Source organism: Rhinatrema bivittatum, chromosome 2 (assembly GCF_901001135.1).
Source record: "Rhinatrema bivittatum chromosome 2, aRhiBiv1.1, whole genome shotgun sequence".
NCBI lineage: Eukaryota > Metazoa > Chordata > Amphibia > Gymnophiona > Rhinatrematidae > Rhinatrema > Rhinatrema bivittatum.
Genome location: NC_042616.1, coordinates 42,367,988 through 42,389,215, shown reverse-complemented (window position 1 = coordinate 42,389,215; position 21,228 = coordinate 42,367,988). Strand labels below are relative to the sequence as shown.

General features: G+C 40.6%; 1 protein-coding gene across 1 annotated transcript; it reads left to right on the top strand.

The window, feature by feature from the left end:
- The first annotated feature begins 9,555 nt into the window (after window positions 1-9,555).
- LOC115085926 (gastrula zinc finger protein XlCGF26.1-like) lies at window positions 9,556-19,120 on the top strand. The gene is made up of 4 exons (XM_029592470.1): window positions 9,556-9,821; window positions 10,957-11,083; window positions 14,138-14,257; window positions 15,064-19,120. The coding sequence occupies exons 1-4, from the start codon at window positions 9,798-9,800 to the stop codon at window positions 16,473-16,475; spliced, it is 1,683 nt and encodes a 560-aa protein (XP_029448330.1). The 5' UTR covers window positions 9,556-9,797; the 3' UTR covers window positions 16,476-19,120.
- The last annotated feature ends 2,108 nt before the right edge of the window (window positions 19,121-21,228 follow it).

Genomic DNA, 21,228 nt, shown 5'->3' with positions numbered 1-21,228 from the left:
GTCCGCTGAATATTCACACACTTATGCATTATCCGCTTCGTAATTAATACTTAAAGATCGTTCATTTGTATTTCCAATTACATCATGATTCGTAGTGCACTTCACACAATCCTTTACATGATAATTAATATTTTATTTACACTTGTTTTGATCACTTTGGGATCACTTTGTTGATAGTATTGAGCTAAATCGCTGATTTGGCAGAATGTATAAGCTTTTTTACCTCTCAGTTCCAGTATAATAATTTTTTGTTCCAAATCACACAATACATAATTGTTTAGTTGTGTTACACTCAGAGAAATAAATTATTCATCCAGAACATATGAACATATTTTTAAAAAAAATTTTTGTTTGGAATTATACAATGCATGTGTTTAATCTAGACACACTTAAAAAAAAATTAAATTATTTTCATTTTAAACATATGAACACAATTTGAATAAGAAGCAAAAGGATTGACTGATTGACACATGTTGTGCTAATATGAAACAATGATGATATGAATTGCCATGTAGGAACTTAATGATATAGTTTTCAAAAGAAGGGGATACTTATTTTATTAATGAATGCGGAGGTATGTCCTCCTATTGAACAATATATAGCTGACCTTTATTTATCTATTCTTTCAAATAGATGTATTTGACTTTATCCGGACCATCATCTGAACACTGTTCTTTGAGTAATAAGGTACTATCTTTTGATGTAGCAATGTGCTCTAGTTATGCTGATTTTATTATTAGCTTTTATGTCTTTACTCCATTGTCACTGTAAGTTATTATTATTTTGTTTCTTGAAGAGTCGATTTTTATTTTGTATGTGTTTGTGATTTTTTTAAATTATTTATGTTCTTAATATTCATGTTTTTAAAAGTATTTATGATTTATTAAACACTTTTATATGTTTGTTTGTAGCCCCTGAGGCAGCCACCATTGGTGGCGAAACTGGGCCAGAGTCGGGCAATTGTACATGATACTTTACGTCTCCTTGATTAAAACTGAAAAAGACTCTTTTGTGGCATCCACTATTTCTTAGTTTTTTTAGGACATGAAGTTTGAAGTAGCACACAACTGCTATACTTGCGTGTTTTTACATCTAGCTTTAAAAATACATATGCGGAGATTTTACTGCGCAATTTACATGCATTTACCCTCATAAATCAGCTTTTATGCATGTAAATTAAGAGATTTTCTTACATGGGTGTCGGAATGAAATTACCAGTTTTACCAATTAGTCTACCACTTCTCCCAGTCCATCTACAGGTCATCAAGATCTTTCTCACTCGTCACCCTCAATTCACTCCATTTCACCCAACCTCCCCCCACCCCCCCCCACACACATACCACCCAGTCAGAATTTCACTTTTAAAACATTTACTATCACTTAATCCAGATACAGAACGGGTAAATATACATGAGTAAACTGCAAATTTACATGCGTAAATTGCTTATGAAATAGCAATTTATTTGCGTGAATGTTGGCCCCACACCGGCATGCCCCAGCTCACCCCTTTATTGCACTCACAAATTTACTCAGTAAGCAGAACATGAAGAATCTAAAGAATGTTTTCACCAGCAATGTTTAAGTTGGTTCAAGGTTCTTTTAGCACCATTAAGATCGGAATTGAACCAAGGCACCAACCAAGAATGATACTGGTGCCCTGGCTTCAAAGGGGCTGACACCTCTGTAGTACTTTGTACAGTTGCATGCCATACCTCTTCCACAGAATGAATATCAGACCTTCTAAAGTCAACCAAATGAGGAGAACCATATCCTTAAATTGATCAGACACAACGTGGCCACACTTCATCATGGCAGGTGGAATATCTGAGGAGGAGGTATTCTTAGGTGCAAACAATTAAACAATGATCAGACCAAGAAACAGACTGCACCAAGAACTTGGGGGCCGATGCAATACAGTGCGCTCAGCCAAGCGCACTGTATAACCCGCATTCGGAAGCAGGTTGAATAGGAGCTAATGAATCCCCTAATGCAATAAGAGGATTAGCGCCTATTCAATGTGGGTCCCGATGCGGAGTGAGTCTAATAGCGCTAATCACATGCAAATGCACGTGATTGAGGTTATTAGCATACACTCTAGATGCAAAAAACCCCCCCAAAACGCACATTTAGTGCGCATAGCGTTAATAGCTGAGCACATTTAAAACAAGTACAGAAAAGCAGAAAAAAATGCTTTTTTGTACTTGTTTTAAATGCTTAAAGAAATTTAATTAAAAAGATACGTTTAAAAAAAAACAAAACACTTGAAAGTCAGGTGCAGGAAACGGACTCTTAACTGACAAGCTTCCGTTTCCTGAACCCCCCGGTGTCGGTTTTCCTAACAGGTAGACCACCAAGTTAAGAAAACCGACGCCATTAAACTCAGCGTCATTTTTTTTCCTAACACCGTTAAACTCGTTGGTCATTTTTTTTCCTAACCAGCAGACGGCCAAGTTAGGAAACCGATCGGGGTCGCGTTAGCAAGGAGGCGCTCAGGGCACGCAAGCGACCCCAGCGCCTCCTTGCTAACGCGATCCCCCTAATTTAAATATTGCATAGTGCCCCCCCCCCCTTTGGGGCACCTGTGGCGTTTTCTACACACATTTATTGCATCGGCCCCTTGATGTTTTACTGAGACAACAGCAAGGAACTGTGGAAACGTTTGGGGAAAGGGGAGACTTTTCCGAAAGGATGGGCTCCACCTTAACCAGAGTGGAACCAGGCTGCTGGCACTAACTTTCAAAAAGGAGATAGAGAAGCTTTTAAACTAGAACAAGGGGGAAAGCCGAAAGTCACTCAGCAGTGCATGGCTCAGAGAAATGTATCCTTGAAGGATACTAATGAAACAGGAGAGTTAGGCCATCCCAACAGAGAGGTTCCATCAAAAGCAAACATAGTTCATATGCCTATATGTAAAAAATCATCAAAGCTAATGATTTCCAAATTATCCCTAGCAACTGAAAAGCAGGTTGTTAATACAAACAAAAACCACACTTTGAAATGTCTGTTTGCCAATGCCAGAAGTCTAAGAAGTAAGATGGGAGAGTTAGAGTGTATAGCAGCAAATGATGAGATTGACATAATTGGCACCACAGAGACTTGGTGAAAGGAGGTTAACCAATGGGACAGTGCTATATCAGGGTACAAATTATATCGCAATGATAGGGAGGATCAACTTGGTGGGGGTGTGGCACTTTATGTCCGGGAGGGTATAGAGTCCAACAAGATAAAGATCATACAAGATACTAAATGCTCAGTAGAATCTATATGGGTAGAAATCCCATGTGTGTTGGGTAAGAGTATAGTGATAGGAGTATACTACCGTCCACCTGGACAAAATGATCAGACAGATGATGAAATGCTTAGAGAAATCAGGGAAGCTAACCAATTTGACAGTGCAGTAATAATGGAAGATTTCAATTACCCCAATATTGACTGGGTAAATGTAACATCAGGACTTGCTAGAGACATAAAGTTCCTGGATGTAATAAATGACTGCTTCATGGAGCAATTAGTTAAGGAACCAACAAGAGAGGGAGCTATTTTAGATTTAATTCTTAGTGAAATGCAGGTTATGGTGAGAGAGGTAACGGTGGTGGGGCCACTTGGCAACAGTGATCATAATTAAATTTAAACTAATAACTGGAAGGGGGACAATAAGTAAATCTGCAGCTCTAACACTAAACTTTCAAAAGGGAAACTTTGATAAAATGAGGTAAATAGTTAGAAAAAAAACTGAAAGGTGCAGCTGCAAAGGTTAAAAGTGTTCAACAGGCATGGACATTGTTTAAAAATACAGTCCTGAGGTGTAGTCCAGATGTATTCCACGCATTAAGAAAGGTGGAAGGAAGGCAAAATGAATCCCAGCATGGTTAAAAGGTGAGGTGAAAGAGGCTATTTTAGCCAAAAAATCATCCTTCAAAATGAAGGATGATTCAAAATTTGAAGGATCCATCAGAAGAAAACAGGGAAAAGCATAAGCATTGTCAAGTTAAGTGTAAAACATTTGTAAGCCAGGCTAAGAGAGAATTTGAAATGAAGTTGGCCGTAGAGGCAAAAACTCATAATAAAAACTTTTAAAAATATATTCAAAGCAAGAAACCTGTGAAGGAGTCAGTTGGACTATTAGATGACCAAGGGGTTAAAGGGGCTCTTATGGAAGATTAGGCCATTGAGAAAGACTAAATTAATTCTTTGCTTCTGTTTACTAATGAGGATGTTGGGGAGAAACTAGTTCTGGAGATGGTTTTCAAGGGTGATGAATCAGATGAACTGAACCAAATCACTGAGAACCTGGAAGATGTAGTAGGCAAGACTGACAAACTAAAGAGTAGCAAATCACCTGGACCGGATGGTATGCATCCCAGGATTCTGAAGGAACTAAAAAATTAAATTTCAGATCTATTAGTTAAAATCCATTGTACCTGAAGACTAGAGAGTGGCCAATGTAACCCCAATATTTAAAAAGGACTCCAGGGGCGATCCAGGAAACTATAGACTAGTGAGACTAACTTCAGTGCAGCGAAAAATAGTGGAAACTATTCTAAAGAGCATATAGAAAGACACGGTTTAATGGAAAACAATCAGCATGGGTTTACCCAAGGGAAGTCTTGCCTAATAAATCTGCTTCATTTTTTGAAGGGGTTAATAAACATGTAGATAAAGGTGAACTGGTAGATGTAGGGTATTTGGATTTTCAGAAGGTGTTTGACAAAGTCTCTTATGAGAGGCTTCTAAGAAAACTACAAAGTCATGGAATAAGAGGCGATGACCTTTTGTGAATAACAAACTGGTTAAAAGACAGGAAACAGAGTAGGATTAAATGGTCAATTTTCTCAGTCGAAAATGTTTACAGTGGAGTGCCTCAGGGATATGTACTTGGACCGGTGCTTTTCAATACATTTATAAATGATCTGGAAAGGAATACGAGTGAGGTAATCAAATTTGCAGATACAACATTTTTCAGAGTAGTTAAATTACAAGCAGATTGTGATAAATTGCAGGAGGACCTTGCAAGAGTGGAAGATTGGGCATCCAACTGGCAGATGAAATTTAATGTGGAAAAGTGCAAGGTGTTGCATCTAGGGAAAAATAACCCTTGCTATAGTTACACGATGTTACATTCCATATTATGAGTTACCACCCAGGAAAAAGATCTAGGCATCATAGTGGATAACACATTGAAATCGTTAGCTCGGTGTGCTGCGACAGTCAAAAAAGCAAACAGAATGCTAGGAATTATTAGGAAGGGAATGGTGAATAAAATGGAAAATGTCATAATGCCTCTGTATCGCTCCATGGTAAAACCACACCTTGAATACTGTGTACAGTTCTGGTCACTGCATCTCAAAAAAGATATAGTTGCACTGGAGAAGGCACAGAGAATGGCAACCAAAATGATAAAGGGGATGGAACAGCTCCCCTTTGAAGAAAGACTAAAGAGGTTAGGGCTGTTCAGCTTGGAGAAGAGATGGCTGAGGGGGGGATATGATAGAGGTCTTTAAAATCATGAGATGTCTAGAACGGGAAGATGTGAATCGTTTATTTACTCTTTTGGATATTAGAAGGACTAGGGGGCTCTCCATGAAGTTAGCAAGTAGCACATTTAAAACTAATTAAAATTCTTTTTCACTCACCACACAATTAATCTTTGGAATTTGTTGCCAGAGGATGTGGTTAGTGCAGTTAGTGTAGCTGGGTTTAAAAAAGGTTTGGATAAGTTCTTGGAGGAGAAGTCCATTATCTGTTATTAATCAAGTTGACTTAGAAAATAGCCACTACTATTACTGGCATCAGTAGCATGGGATATACTTAATTTTGGGGTATTTGTCAGGTACTTGTAGCCTGGTTTGGACATTGCTGGAAACAGGATGCTGGGTTTGATGGACCCTTGATCTGACTCAGTATGGAAATTTCTTATGTTCTGTCAGATGAATTTTAATTCAGTGCTTCTGGTAGCCATTTCTCATAGAACCAAACAAGTTGTTCACCTTGTATCGCTTCAAGGATGCTCCCAAAGTGTAAGTTATTGCGTCGGCTTCTATTCTCCAGGTTATCAAATTTATCTTCAAGACGTTTGTTCTTTTCCCAAAGTGTAGCAGATTCTGTGTGCAAGGCATTGATAAGATCCTCATTTTCCAAAAGCTTGCTGTTTATTCCTGTGATCGCTGATGTGTACGCTTCAACCTTGTCTTTACGCTCATCAACAGACAATTGTATTTTTTATAACTGCTCTGTCAGTGGCGGAGACAGCATGCGTAGTTTCTCTCAAAGAAGCGTCAGTCAGGCCTTCCACAGTTGTGCCAACATCCTGCACCATTTTGTCATCCATGCTGCTCTTATCCGCTCCCAATCTCCTTAATCATTCTGACATTGGATCCAAGTTTGTTATTGAGATTGTCCATGAATTCTCTCACACACTGCAGTAAATATTGCAAAAAAGCCACTGTTTACCTTGTAGAACAGGGGAAAAAACATTGGTTCCAAGAGAGCGAGGCCCAGGAGTGTCTGCTCTGTGTGATGTCATTGCCATGCCTGATAATAAGCACATTAAAAGTCCATTTGTCCATAATGTTGAAGTTACAAATCACTGTAGGTACATGTGTATTTCTCTGTAAGTAGAGCTCCCATTGTGATTTTAATTGCGCAAAACTCTCCCAGCGGATAACCAGGAATCCCATTGGAGGGGTCCCCAACTTCACATTAAAACAGTCCTATATGACTCCAAGCCCATCCTGGTCCCATAGGTGTGGAGATCCAATTGTGGTCTCCTGGTCTTATTCCTTCATTTTTAATTGTTGTTACAGTGGATTTCTCATGGGGAAAAATCAAAGGGGATCAGGCTATGTCAGCACTGCATCCCCGTGGGGAGGGTGGATCAGAAAAACCCTCCCCACTCTACTCAGGTCAAAAAGTACTTCTAAAGTTTAAAGCTGGATACATCTTCAACCATCATTGTCTCTCGCAGCAGGATCAGTCACTGGTGCTTGTCTCACCTAGAGTTTAGAGTGGGCTCACAGGTCTTTGGGTGAGAGCCCTTTCGCCCCAAAAGGGTATCTCTCTGTAAATTAGCATGCGAAGGACCCTCTGGCAGGGAGTGCATGATGAGGTATCACTTCCAACTGAAGAGGCCGGGAGGCCTCACCAGAGTGTAAAACTTAAACATCCTCACTCTTACAAGACTTCCTGAATCTGATCCCAAGGTGTTCTAAAATGGCTGGGACAAATAGGGTTGAGGCATCCAATCCAGATCCTCCAGGTTGATATTAAAGTTCTCTACAGGGACCTAGTGACATCTAGTGGCCAACTAGATGTGTGGAGGATTGCAGCTGAAGGAGAGGATCCCTGCCAATGGCATAAAGGGAAGGAAACAAGAGAATACAAAGTGACAAGGTACTGAAGATAACAAGAACTTTGTTGCTGCTAACTCAGGTAGAATACAAGGGAGAGTAAAAAGTGTCCATCTGGTACTTTGTAAGGAGTTAAATGATTTAATAAGCTTTGGGAAAAATGTGAAACGGGGTCTTTGGTTTAATTACATTTCGGGGACTATATTCTAACCACCTTCAGTGGGGAGATCTGAGTATTTGGAGTAACTGGGAAAAGAAGGATTTCAAGTGTAAATAAAAGGACTTCCAGAAGAGTTAAGAGACTTTGCTAAAGAAGTGGAGCAGCAAGCTTTATAAATCTTTCTGCTGTCTTATTATTTATTGACTTTAATTGAAATCTGAACTGAAGCTAATAAACATTATTCAGTCATCTAATCAACTCTCAGTAAAGAAGTTTGAAACCACTCTGCTTCTCAGAGTGTTTATTGGACGCAGAGGCAATGTGAATTATCAGTGCTGTGTACAGAGGACAGAGCAAGGGCTTGTATTGCAGAAAGTGGGTATTGGAGCTATTGTTTCTTCCCACCACTGCAATCCTGGGAATCAGAGTGTTAAGCTATCTGTGGGGTGAGGGAGAGACAGAGACATTAAAAGAGTTGTGTGCAGAAAGGGTCCATCCTTTTCTTATGTGCCCCTGGGTGCCGTGCCAGCTCAAGGATCTGTCCCACCCAGGAGTTACATAGCCTAAGTTTGTACTTGAGACTATGGAAGATGAAATGATTTAACCAAAGGAGTGGCAGCAGGATTTGAACCGTTACTGCCTGCTGCTCTAACCAAGAGGCTATTCCTGTGTCACAGAAAATGGAGTTCACTGTGTGATTACTTAATATTGTATATATGTAAGCACTTTTGATTTCAGTTCTATTTTCTCTGGGAATTTCAATGTTAGAACAAAAATGAAATCAGTGAAAAAATTATTTTTTGCTTATTTTTCTCCTGTGTGTTATAACAAAGTCATTTTTTTCACTTTTTTTTCGTTCTAACATTGAAATTTGCAGGCAAAATAAAATAAAAACTGAAAACAAAGGTCCTTATATATATGTGTGTGGCTTGTTTTTAATCACCTAGAACAGAAGCCCGGATTTTCCACCGGCTGCACACGTAAATTCCAGCCCTTATGCCCGTGGTCGGGTCTTGCGTGCATCGAGCCAATTTTCCACAAGGCCCGGCCACTCGTGTAAAGGCCGGTATGCGCTCAAGTGCCGGGCTTCCTGCAAGGGGTGGGCTCAGGAGCTGAAGTAAATTGCAAAAAAAGACGAAAAAAGAAAAAAAGTAGGGTTTAGGGGGAGGAGAGGGTAAGGGAGATTAGGTGTGGGGGGGGGGGGGAGGGAACTGGGGAGCATCACCACGCAAAAATCCCCCCCTTGCATGTGCCACCCCCACATATGTGAGCGGCCCATGGATTTTCCACCATGCGTGTGCTGGCGTGAGCATGGTAGAAAATGGACACGGCATGCTTATGTGCAAAAATCTACCCGAGGGGGATAAGAGATTACAAAATGAAATTAAATACATTTCTTTCACTTTTAACCAAGCACATTCATGTACACAAGGGAAGCACCAAGCGAAACTGTGGGAGGAGATTAAAACCAATGAAACAGAAATGAAAGCCTTTTCAGAAGGGTCTTTTACCTATCCCCTTCTCCCTCAGCTATTAGGTTAGACTACACCAGAAAAGTCTTCATGTTCTTACCAAGCTCCCCTTCTTTGGAATAGCCTTCCTTTACACAATCAAGCAGAACTATTTTTTTTTTATTTTGGAAAGCAGTTAAAACATGATTTTTCAACCAGGATTATGATTATTGACAATTTATGTGGCAGAATCAGCTTTCCCTAATGCCGGACTCTGTATTTGGCTGTGTTTCATTGTGTTTTGATTGTATTTATTTATATCCTGAATGGGTTTTTTTTTTAAATGTTTATTTTAGTGTAAACTGCCTGGACAATTTATTTTGACAGGCGATATTTAAATTAAATTAATAATAGTGGGGAGGAACGACGAGAACAGGCCAAAATAAAAAAAACTGCAGAATTTAAATTTAAAAAAAAATCGCTAAATTCCCATTGCCACATTTAAAAATAAATCAGCTCTAATTCTTCTTCTTTGCAGTTTTCCTACATTAGAAGGAATAGTCCCTGCAGCCTCTCGCTGGCACTGCCGGGTCTCGGGTTACAGCTCGCTCCCGCCTTTTGCCTCCTGACGTCATCCGCGTGCGCCGGGCAGGAGGCGGAGTTGCTCTGCTTCTAACCTAGGAAAGAGCCCGGCAAGGAAGGGAAAAAGAGAATTTCTCTCCTGCAGCCTTTCAGCTGGAGCTCCCTTTCTCCCCCTTCACTGCAAGAGGCAAATATTCAGTTCTTCCCCAGCCAGCGCAAGAGTCCTCAATTCATTTCTAATCCTGAAAGCAGAGGAAAATGCCTGCAGGAGCTTCTGCTCAGGTAGGAGACTGCCCCCAACTTCCTGCCCTCTCTCTATACAAATAGTGCTGCAGCTTTCTAACCTGGGACACTGCAGGATCGGTTCTGATTTTAACAGGACCCTTACCAAATCAAGGACTCGGAAAAGGAGTGGAGGAATAGCCTAGTGCTTAGAGCAGCCAGCTAAGAAGCAGGAAAGCCATAGTTCAAATCCCATGGCCAGTCCCTGTGATCTTGTATAAACTATTTCATTCTCCTTTGCCTCTAATTCAACCAAAGGGGATAGTTTCAAAAGGATTTACAGGCTTAAAACTGGATTTTACATGTGTAAATGCAGTTTACCAGCCTTTTGAAAATTGTAACAATATATACCCTTGAATTGTCACTAGGTTTTCCCTGCATTAAGTGCACTTAACATGGGTAAATGTCTTTTGAAAATTACTACGATAGTATGTTACATTTACATGTGTAACTCCTTTGAAAATTCCCTCCTTAGGTTGTAACCTGTTGGCAGACAAGGAAATGCCTACAATACTTGGTTGTAACTCTCCTTGGGCTAGCAATAAAAAGGTGTGAGCTAAATAGACAAATACAAAAAATTATATTTTGGGATCCTCAACTGACATGTACGTAGGTTTGTGTGTGTGTTTGTTGGAGGAGGGACGGGAAATGTGTATGCGTCTGTGGAGGGTGTTTGGTGTGTGTATATGTAACATACACAGTTATATTAAAAAAAATTACAACTTAGCCACAAAACATAACTCATAAATGCCCACAGATGGATGGACCAAGAAACATTGATCACATTTATATAATTCTTTCCTGTATTCCATATATATAACAAAAGCATAAAAATGAATTAACTATCTAGACACAGAAAAGTTTAAAACTACTATATTTTTATAATGTAAAATAAATTTACATCCTTAATTTATGCAAATTAATGTATGCATGCAGCAGCCTTCAAACATTTTGCCTCAGAATTAATAAATTCCATGTAGAATTTACCTTGTGCTAGAAAATGAGATCTCTGATATCTCCCTGTGATTTACAAATGCAGGGAAAACTCTCCTTGTCCTGCTGAGCCCCAGCATTGGGAGGACTCCTGATGAAGGTGATGCAAAAGGTGCTGAGTGTGGAAGGGTTTGTGTTTCAGGTCCCAGTAATCTTTGAGGACATCGCCATCTATTTTTCCAAGGAGGAATGGCAGGATTTAGAAGAATGGCAGAAGGAGCTTTATAAGAATGTGATGATGGAGAATTATGGGACCCTGATCTCTCTGGGTAAGGGAGAATTTTATATTTTTATTAGCAGCCCTGGGATATTATGGAAAATAAAATTCTGAGTGTGAGAGCTTCCTTTTCTGTGTTGGTAAAAAGTGAGAAAGTGAGCAAGTGCTGAAGTGATCAATTGGCTTCCTGTCAGCTGAATATATACAACAGAAGCAAGATGACCAGGGAGTAAAAAGTAAGTAACATCTGACTGTATTAGTGGGTCTTAGCAGGACAGAGTGGATGTCACATGTGGTTGTGTCAGTGGGGATATAGTGGGTTATAATAAATGTACACTTAATCCCGCCAAAACAAAAGGTCTATCGTTCTTCCATGAATCCTACCCCTTGATGAAATGACTGGCTGGGAGGGTTTAATTCCTTCACCATGATGATGGACGTGTTGGGTGCCAGGGGTTTGTGTACATTTGTGGCATGCATGAGGGAGCTGCTTATTTGTGTACTCCTTCATGTGTGATTCTGCACCTGGGACATGTTCCCTTGCTCTTCATTATTATTCCAGCTATGGACAGCCAAAGTAGATAGAGACTAGAAAGTTTAAGCCTGAGGGCAGGAGCTTCCTAGGACTCCCAGTACTGGGACTGGAAGAGCAGCTATTAAAGAAGGGGAGGAGTTGGGTTCTCTCTCCCTAGGTATAAATATTGAAAAAGAAAGGAAATCCTGAAATAAGAGGTAATAATAAGCTCAGGAGTAACATTAAATAATATTTATATAGAGAGAACCTGGTGGATGCCTCCCAGTAACAGATAAGCATTAAGGACCATTAGTTATTAAAAAAAAAAAAAAATGCAAGGAAAGCTGGAGATCAATTGAGGGTCTATGGCATTGCATAAAATGTCAAATATGTAAGACTAGATGTGCTTTGCAAGCCATATCTGCCATCATCTGTGAAATGAAAATTGGTTCTTACCTGCTAATTTTCGTTCCTGTAATACCACAGATCAGTCCAGAAAAGTGGGTTGTGTATCCCTAAGAGTGTGGAGTTGGAGAACAATTACAACTTTGGGCACTGCTACATAACGAGAGTGCCACCTGCAGTCACAAGGTATTGACCTGTACCCAAGCCCATGCTAATGGAACTAAATAACGAAGGGTAGCACCCAACCAAATTTCCAGACTACCACTTTGTCACTGGCAAAAAAGCAGACCGAACAACTGCTAAAAACTGCTCCATGAATCATGTCTGCAAAAAAAGGAGCTTCAACAATAAAAAACTTAAGCAGGTTATGGCCAAGACAGTCTTTCGGTATCTAAAGAAAGGGGTGGGCCTCTGGACTGATCTGTGGTATTACAGGAATAAAAATTAGCAGGTAAGAACCAATTTTCATTTCCTGAACATACCCAGATCACCCTACACTGGGCAGGAACCCGAAAGACCCACAAGAAGCACACTCTCCCCAAAGGACGGTTCATCAGAAGCCTTAACGTACACTCGGAAATGTTTCATAAAAGTGTGAATAGACGACCACACCGCCGCCCTACAGATCTCCTGAGGCGACAGTAACTGACATTCTGCCCAGGAGGTAGCCTGAGCCCTGGTGGAATGAGCTCTGAGACCCAAAGGCACCTGTTGCCCTCGGGCTATGTATGCTGCGCAAATGGCTTCCTTAATCCACCGAGATATGGTCGCCCTAGATGCTTTAACATAAGAACATGCCATACTGGGTCAGACCAAGGGTCCATCAAGCCCAGTATCCTGTTTCCTACAGTGGCCAATCCAGGCCATAAGAACCTGGCAAGTACCCAAAAACTAAGTCTATTCCATGCTACCGTTGCTAGCAATAGCAGTGGTTATTATCTAAGTCAACGTAATTAATTGCAGGTAATGGACTTCTCGTCTAAGAACTTATCCAATTCTTTTTTAAGCACAGCTACACTAACTGCACTAACCACATCCTCTGACAACAAATTCCAGAGTTTAATTGTGCGTTGAGTAAAAAAGAACTTTCTCCAATTAGTTTTAAATGTGCCCCATGCTAACTTCATGGAGTGCCCCCTAGTCTTTCTATTATCCGAAAGAGTAAATAACTAATTCACATCTACCCGTTCTAGACCTCTCATGATTTTAAACACCTCTATCATATCCCCCCTCAGTCGTCTCTTCTCCAAGCTGAAAAGTCCTATCCCCGTTCTTTGGGCCACCAAAGAGAACGAACAAATGATCAGAACATCTGAAGTCATTGGTAACCTCCAGATAACGCAATAAGGTGCGCCGCATATCCAAAAGATGAAGGACTCTGTTCTGAGAAGACTCCCGGGACCAGTTAAGGAACCCCTGAAACTCCACAGTTTGATTGACGTGAAAGGCTGAAACCACCTTAGGGACAAAGGACGGAACCGTACATAACGATACCCGATCGTCGTAAATCCGAAGAAAAGGATCCCCACAAGACAGCGCCTGCAACTCTGAGGTCCGTCTGTCCGAGCAAATGGCCACCAAAAACAGCTTCATGGACCCCTTCAGTCCATGAAGAGCCTCTCCCCTGGCTTCTGCCACAGATCGACAAGACAAAGGACTGGCAACAGTCTGTTCTGTCTCCAGATGTGTTGCCTTCATGGTTTCCTAAATTCCTGATCATATGTGGTACACTACACCCAGCAGAAAAGGCAGGAGATAGAGAGTGACTTTTTGGTAGAGGTGTGCTGTATCTTTCAAAATGTTTTGTTTATCACGTGCTAAATACTTTTAGTATGCATTAAATACATTACGTGTATGTTACATTATTTGTGCTAAAATTATATGGTTCATACTAAAATGCTATGAAATTAAACATTACTTCCCTATTTTTATGAGATAATGAGATTTATGCATTTTAAGATGAGATGCATTATATATTGCACTCTTCATGGTGGCAGCTAGGCTATAAAGATGACTAAGGAAAGTTTATGTGACTTTCCTGAGATGCACTGTGCCTCTGTTACCAAATGTTTGAATATTTTTGTTGTTGATGATGAGTGTATGCAGGATGGAAACTTTTCAGTTTCCTAAAATTAGAAAACTCACATTCACAGTGATTGGAAAGCTAATGCAGTATTTCTCCCCCAGGATCAGGCTCTACATCCATCAGCCCTGATATTATATCCCACATTGAACGAGGGGAGGAACCGTACATCAGGGATGAGCCGAGCTCAGAGGAAAGAGAAAATGGGAGAAGCAGCTGCTCAGGTGAGTGCAGGAATAAGATGGTCTGGGTAAAACTGCTGAGATGAAGAGTGGAAGGAGCAGCTGGGAAGTGCAGCGACCCCTTCACAAGCTCCTCTGGAGATCTCTTTAATCACTCTTGGGGTTTCTATTAAAGGCTTCAGTCACACAGGATTCAATGCCAAGAAGTGCGGAGTCATGCATCTGGAGAGCAGTAATCCAAAATAGCTGTATATGATGGAGGGATGAAGGGCTGTTGTGCACAGAGCACGAGAGAGACCTTGGAGTGATAGTGTCTAGCGATATGAAGCCGGTGATGCAATGTGACAAGGCGATAGCTAAAGCCAGAAGAATGCTGGGCTGCATAGAGAGGAATAACCAGTAAGAAACAGGAAGTGATAATCCCCTTGCACAGATTCTTGGTGAGGCCTCACCTGGAGTATTGTGTTCAGTTCTGTCGACCGTATCTTAAGACAGAAACAAGATGAAGGCGGTCCAGAAAAGGGCAACAAAAACGGTGTGTGTGTGTGTGTGTGTGGGGGGGGGGGGGGGGCTGTGTCTCTATCAAATGACTTATGAGGAGAGGATAAAGGACCTAAATATGTACTCCCTGGAGAGAGGAGGTGCAGGGGAGATATGATACAGACCTTCAGTGATCCATCTAGTCTACCCACTTGGTCCTTTTCTCATGTCATTTCTATGTTTCTATATAAAAAAACATTATTCCCTGTTTAAGTCTGAGGTAACTAGAGTTCAGACTCTCAAGAATCTCTTATTCTGTTTTTCCAGAAAACATAATAATGCTCAATGTGGGTATTTTTTCTGTCTAGAAAACGATTATCCCATAAACAGTGATACAGACAGACATCACTGGAAAGTCAGTAAGAATCCAGAGAAGAACAAGGTAATGTCAGGAAGAGATGGAGAGAATGATTCTTCCTGTTCTGACTGGGGAAGAAATTGCAGGAGTCAAAGCAACTCAGAAAAGAAGCAAAGAAATTCAACAGGAGACTCAGCTGAGAATTCTAATGAATATGAGGAAAGAGCCAGTAATATCACACACAGAGGGGAAAAGCAGAGAAACCAGACAAGAAATGTCAAGAAGGAAAGAGATTATTGTCCTGTTCGGAATGGGAAAAAACATTTTATCAGACAGCAGATCTCACACAATACCAAAAAATGCACACAGGATGGAGACCAGTTTCAAACTCTGACTGTTAAAAATGTAATTCAGAGGAAAATCCATACTAATGAACGACTATTTTTAAGTATGGAATCAAATGAAAGCTTCAGCAAGAGAGAAGAATTAGACTTGCACCAGAAAATGTACACACAAAAAAGATCCTTTTCATGTTCTAAATGTGAGAAAAGCTTCATGAACAAAGGAAAACGATTATCTCTCCAGAAAATCAATACAGATCAGAAACAATTAACATGCATTACATGTGGAAATGACTTCATTACAAATAAACTACTCTTGCCTGAGGAATTGTTCACATGTCTTGAGTGTGGTAAAAGTTTCAAATGTAAGAGACACCTCACAAACCATGAGAGAAATCACACAGGAGAGAAACAATTTATATGTGCTGAGTGTGGTAAAAGCTTCAGTCAGAATTCATCTCTCACAATGCACCAGAAAAAACACAATAGTGAGAGACGGTTTACATGTACTGAGTGCAGTGGAAATTTCAATCAAAAGTCAGAACTCTCAGTCCACCGGAGAATTCAGACAGAACTAAAATCATTTACATGTAATGAGAATGGAAAATGCCTCAGTAACAATTTAGATCTCACAAGGCATGAAAAACTTCAAACTAGTGAGAAATTGTTCACATGTACTGAGTGCAGTAAAAGTTTCAACCGGAAGTCAAATCTTGCAGTCCATCAGAGAATTCACACAGGAGTGAAACCATTTTCATGCATTGAGTGTGGTAAAAGATTCAGTTGGAAGACAAGCCTCCGAAACCACCAGAGAATCCACACTGGAGTGAAACCATTTATATGTACAGAATGTGGAAAAAGCTTTAGTCAGAAGACGCTCCTTATAAACCACCAGCGAATCCACACTGGTCTGAAACCATTTACATGTACTATATGTGGTAATACTTTTAGTCAGAAGACAAACCTTACAAGCCACCAGAGAATCCACACAGGACTGAAGCCATTTACATGTACTGAGTGTGATAAAAGCTTTAGTCGGAAGACATACCTCATAAACCATCAGAGAATCCACAAGTTGTGAAAGAAAAGGAGGCAACAAAAGAGGAGCACATGGAACCAAAGTTCAATTGATTCTAAATAAATCCATTGAGGTCCATGTTCATCTAGTTAGCTGGATAAACTTATTCTCCTAACTTAGTCTAAATATTCAGTGGGGCAGCTGCACCACTGAATATATCCAGCTAATTTTAGGACAGGTGTATGGGCTGACCAAAGTTAGCCAGATAACTTTACCAGCTAACTAAATATCAGAATTAGCTAGATAAGTTATCTAGCTAACTCAGCTCCTCCAAGTTATGCATCCAGAATGCCCCTAATTTATCCAGCCAAAATGTAGTCAGATAAAAAGTTATCGAACTATAATTTTGCCAGATAAGTGTCCAAATCTTCATTTCACTGGATAACTTCTGAGTTATCCAGCTAAATGCTTCTGAATATGGCCTTCATTGTGATCAGCTGTAAGAAAAATCTAAAACTTGGTATAGCATGTATTTAATATAATCCAGATTCTTCGATTTATTTCTTTGAAATGTCAAGGGTAAATCCTGGATTAAGTATATCAGGATTATTATGAATATAATTGACTATAATCCATCTGAATTAAAAAGATGGACAATATGTCCTTGAGGCACTCCACTTATCTTCCTTCTCTCTTCAGAATAGTTTCCATTTACCACTGCTTGCTGTCACCTGTCGGCCAATTGTAATACATTCCACCACCTTGGGACCAATCCCAGGCTTCTCATTTTATTCATGAGCCTCCTATGCGGAACCATGTCAAAAGCCTTGCTAAAATTAATAAACCACATTGACCGGTCTTCCTTGATCTAATTCTTTAGTCACCCAGTCAAAACAATAGTGTTTTGCTTTGACAGAACCTTCATCTAGAACTTCCAAGTTTGTCTTGGGTCCTGCAACCCACTAGATTGTATATAGTTCACTATCCTTTCATTTAGGAGAGTCCCCCATTAATTTCTCCAGCACCATGGTAAAGGTAACCATCCCGTAGTTTCCAGCCTCCTCCCCGGCTATCACTTTTGTGAAGCAGGACCACAACCACCTTTCTCCAGTCTTGTGGCACCACTCCAGTCTCCAAGAACCTATTGAACAAGTCCTTCAGCAGATCTGCCAGCATCTGTCTGAGCTCCTTTAGTATCTTGGGATGTATCTCATCTGACCTTGTGGCCTTGTCCACTTTGTTTGCCAGTTTCACCCAAACACTCTTCTGTAAATTGGGTGCCATCTACCCTACCTCCATTGGTACTCTTGCCAACTGACAATGGGCCTTCTCCAAGATCTTTAGTGAACACTGAACTGAGGCTCAGTACTTAGCACAGGGTTTATATAGAAAACCATACGATGGTGGAGCATGAAGATCACTTGGTTCTTGAGGACTTATAGGTGTGCATGCCTAGCATATTTAGCATTTCTGATATTTTGTCATTCTCCTTCCTCCTTGCTCCATTACTCTGTCATGGGAGTCTGGGTCCACTGGATGTCTTCTCCAGCCTGGATGTGAGGCAAGGATCATGCACTCAGGAGTTATAGTAAGACTGTAACAGCATAAAGAAATGGAGTGGATCAAAGTTATCTGAGGCTTAGTACTTAGCACAGGGTTTATATAGAAAACCATGCAATGGTGGAACATGAAGATCACTTGGTTCTTGAGGACTTACAGGTGTACATGCCTAGCACAGTGAGGTATCCAGAAGTGTGAAGCATCTGTTTGACTACAAAATCAAAGGTCGGCTCTATATTCAAAAAAGAACAGACTTCAGTGGGGCCCTTAGGCGCTGGAACTTTCCACACTGGGCAGGTACAGAAAGGTCATTAGCCCACAGACTACATGAGGGGCTCATCTATGATGTCGTGGGCACTTGCACACCTCTGTCTTAGTATTTTGGACCATACAGGACTTTCCAAAATCCAGTACCTGCAGCCTGGCCATGTCTGAGGATATCTGTATCGTTTCCTCAATGCTATAGCTAATTTTAAAGATACATGGGTCAACCACAAACTTCAGCTAATTCTTATCTGTATTTTCTGAGCTGCTAGAAGTTGTGTCCCAGACTAAGGCAAATGGCACAGACCTGAGGAAAAGTTAGTCATTTCTGTCCTAATTTATTTTAACCCTTAGCATAGCTCAACCTTTGGCGCAATGTAGCCTTGCTAGTACAAAAGAATAACTCTGTCCAAAAAGGGTCAGCTGGACCCTTGGTTCTTTTCAACATCTCCTTTCGATCTTACAGTTAGGGCTGTCCTTTGCAGGGGGGAGGGGATGGGTGATGAACAGGAGTGACTGCCTTGGGCCCCACAATTTAAAGAGCCTCGCTCTGCCATGGTAAGCACTATAATTTCAGTGTAACATGGTCCCCGCTGCTGTCGATAGGAAGGTGCACAGCCAAGGCCAAATGTCAGGCCTACTGACAGTGTCGCTACTGGCCTTCTTTTGTTATCTCTGATATCTGAAAATAGTTTTGTCTCCATACTTTACCTCTCTGGTAATCCTTTCTTCCATTTAAGCTTTCATCAACCTGATTTTCTTTCCTCATCTCCTTTAGCTTCACCAGATAATTTTCATAAGAACATAAGAACATAAGAAAATGCCATACTGGGTCAGACCAAGGGTCCATCAAGCCCAGCATCCTGTTTCCAACAGTGGCCAATCCAGGCCATAAGAACCTGGCAAGTACCCAAAAACTAAGTCTATTCCATGTAACCATTGCTAATGGCAGTGGCTATTCTCTAAGTGAACCTAATAGCAGGTAATGGACTTCTCCTCCAAGAACTTATCCAATCCTTTTTTAAACACAGCTATACTACCTGCACGAACCACATTCTCTGGCAACAAATTCCAGAGTTTAATTGTGCGTTGAGTAAAAAAGAACTTTCTCCGATTAGTTTTAAATGTGCCCCATGCTAACTTCATGGAGTGTCCCCTAGTCCTTCTACTATCTGAAAGAGTAAATAACCGATTCACATCTACCCGTTCTAGACCTCTCATGATTTTAAACACCTCTATCATATCCCCCCTCAGTCGTCTCTTCTCCAAGCTGAAAAGTCCTAATCTCTTTAGTCTTTCCTCATAGGGGAGTTGTTCCATTCCCCTTATCATTTTGGTAGCCCTTCTCTGTACCTTCTCCATCGCAATTATATCTTTTTTGAGATGCGGCGACCAGAATTGTACACAGTATTCAAGGTGCGGTCTCACCATGGAGCGATACAGAGGCATTATGACATTTTCCGTTTTATTCATCATTCCTTTTCTAATAATTCCCAACATTCTGTTTGCTTTTTTGACTGCCGCAGCACACTGAACCGACGATTTCAATGTGTTATCCACTATGACACCTAGATCTCTTTCTTGGGTTGTAGCACCTAATATGGAACCCAACATCGTGTAATTATAGCATGGGTTATTTTTCCCTATATGCATCACCTTGCACTTTTCCACATTAAATTTCATCTGCCATTTGGATGCCCAATTTTCCAGTCTCACAAGGTCTTCCTGCAATTTATCACAATCTGCTTGTGATTTAACTACTCTGCACAATTTTGTGTCATCTGCAAATTTGATTATCTCACTCGTCGTATTTCTTTCCAGATCATTTATAAATATATTGAACAGTAAGGGTCCCAATACAGATCCCTGAGGCACTCCACTGTCCACTCCCTTCCACTGAGAAAATTGCCCATTTAATCCTACTCTCTGTTTCCTGTCTTTTAGCCAGTTTGCAATCCACGAAAGGACATCGCCACCTATCCCATGACTTTTTACTTTTCCTAGAAGCCTCTCATGAGGAACTTTGTCAAACGCCTTCTGAAAATCCAAGTATACTATATCTACCGGTTCACCTTTATCCACATGTTTATTAACTCCTTCAAAAAGTGAAGCAGATTTGTGAGGCAAGACTTGCCCTGGGTAAAGCCATGCTGACTTTGTTCCATTAAACCATGTCTTTCTATATGTTCTGTGATTTTGATGTTTAGAACACTTTCCACTATTTTTCCTGGCACTGAAGTCAGGCTAACCGGTCTGTAGTTTCCCGGATCGCCCCTGGAGCCCTTTTTAAATATTGGGGTTACATTTGCTATCCTCCAGTCTTCAGGTACAATGGATGAATTTAATGATAAGTTACAAATTTTTACTAATAGGTCTGAAATTTCATTTTTTAGTTCCTTCAGAACTCTGGGGTGTATACCATCCGGTCCAGGTGATTTACTACTCTTCAGTTTGTCAATCAGGCCTACCACATCTTCTAGGTTCACCGTGATTTGATTCAGTCCATCTGAATCATTACCCATGAAAACCTTCTCCATTACGGGTACCTCCCCAACATCCTCTTCAGTAAACACCGAAGCAAAGAAATCATTTAATCTTTCCGCGATGGCCTTATCTTCTCTAAGTGCCCCTTTAACCCCTCGATCATCTAAAGGTCCAACTGACTCCCTCACAGGCTTTCTGCTTCGGATATATTTAAAAAAGTTTTTACTGTGAGTTTTTGCCTCTACAGCCAACTTCTTTTCAAATTCTCTCTTAGCCTGTCTTATCAATGTCTTACATTTAACTTGCCAATGTTTATGCTTTATCCTATTTTCTTCTGTTGGATCCTTCTTCCAATTTTTGAATGAAGATCTTTTGGCTAAAATAGCTCTTTCACCTCCCCTTTTAACCATGCCGGTAATCGTTTTGCCTTCTTTCCACCTTTCTTAATGTGTGGAATACATCTGGACTGTGCTTCTAGAATGGTATTTTTTAACAATGACCACGCCTC

Bases quoted from the DNA above. Each gene is read 5' to 3' on its own strand.
- LOC115085926 (XM_029592470.1), top strand. From the start codon at position 9,798: ATGCCTGCAGGAGCTTCTGCTCAG. The intron at 9,822-10,956 runs GTAGGAGACTGC...TTTGTGTTTCAG, and splicing joins CTGCAGGAGCTTCTGCTCAG to GTCCCAGTAATCTTTGAGGA. The intron at 11,084-14,137 runs GTAAGGGAGAAT...TTTCTCCCCCAG, and splicing joins TGGGACCCTGATCTCTCTGG to GATCAGGCTCTACATCCATC.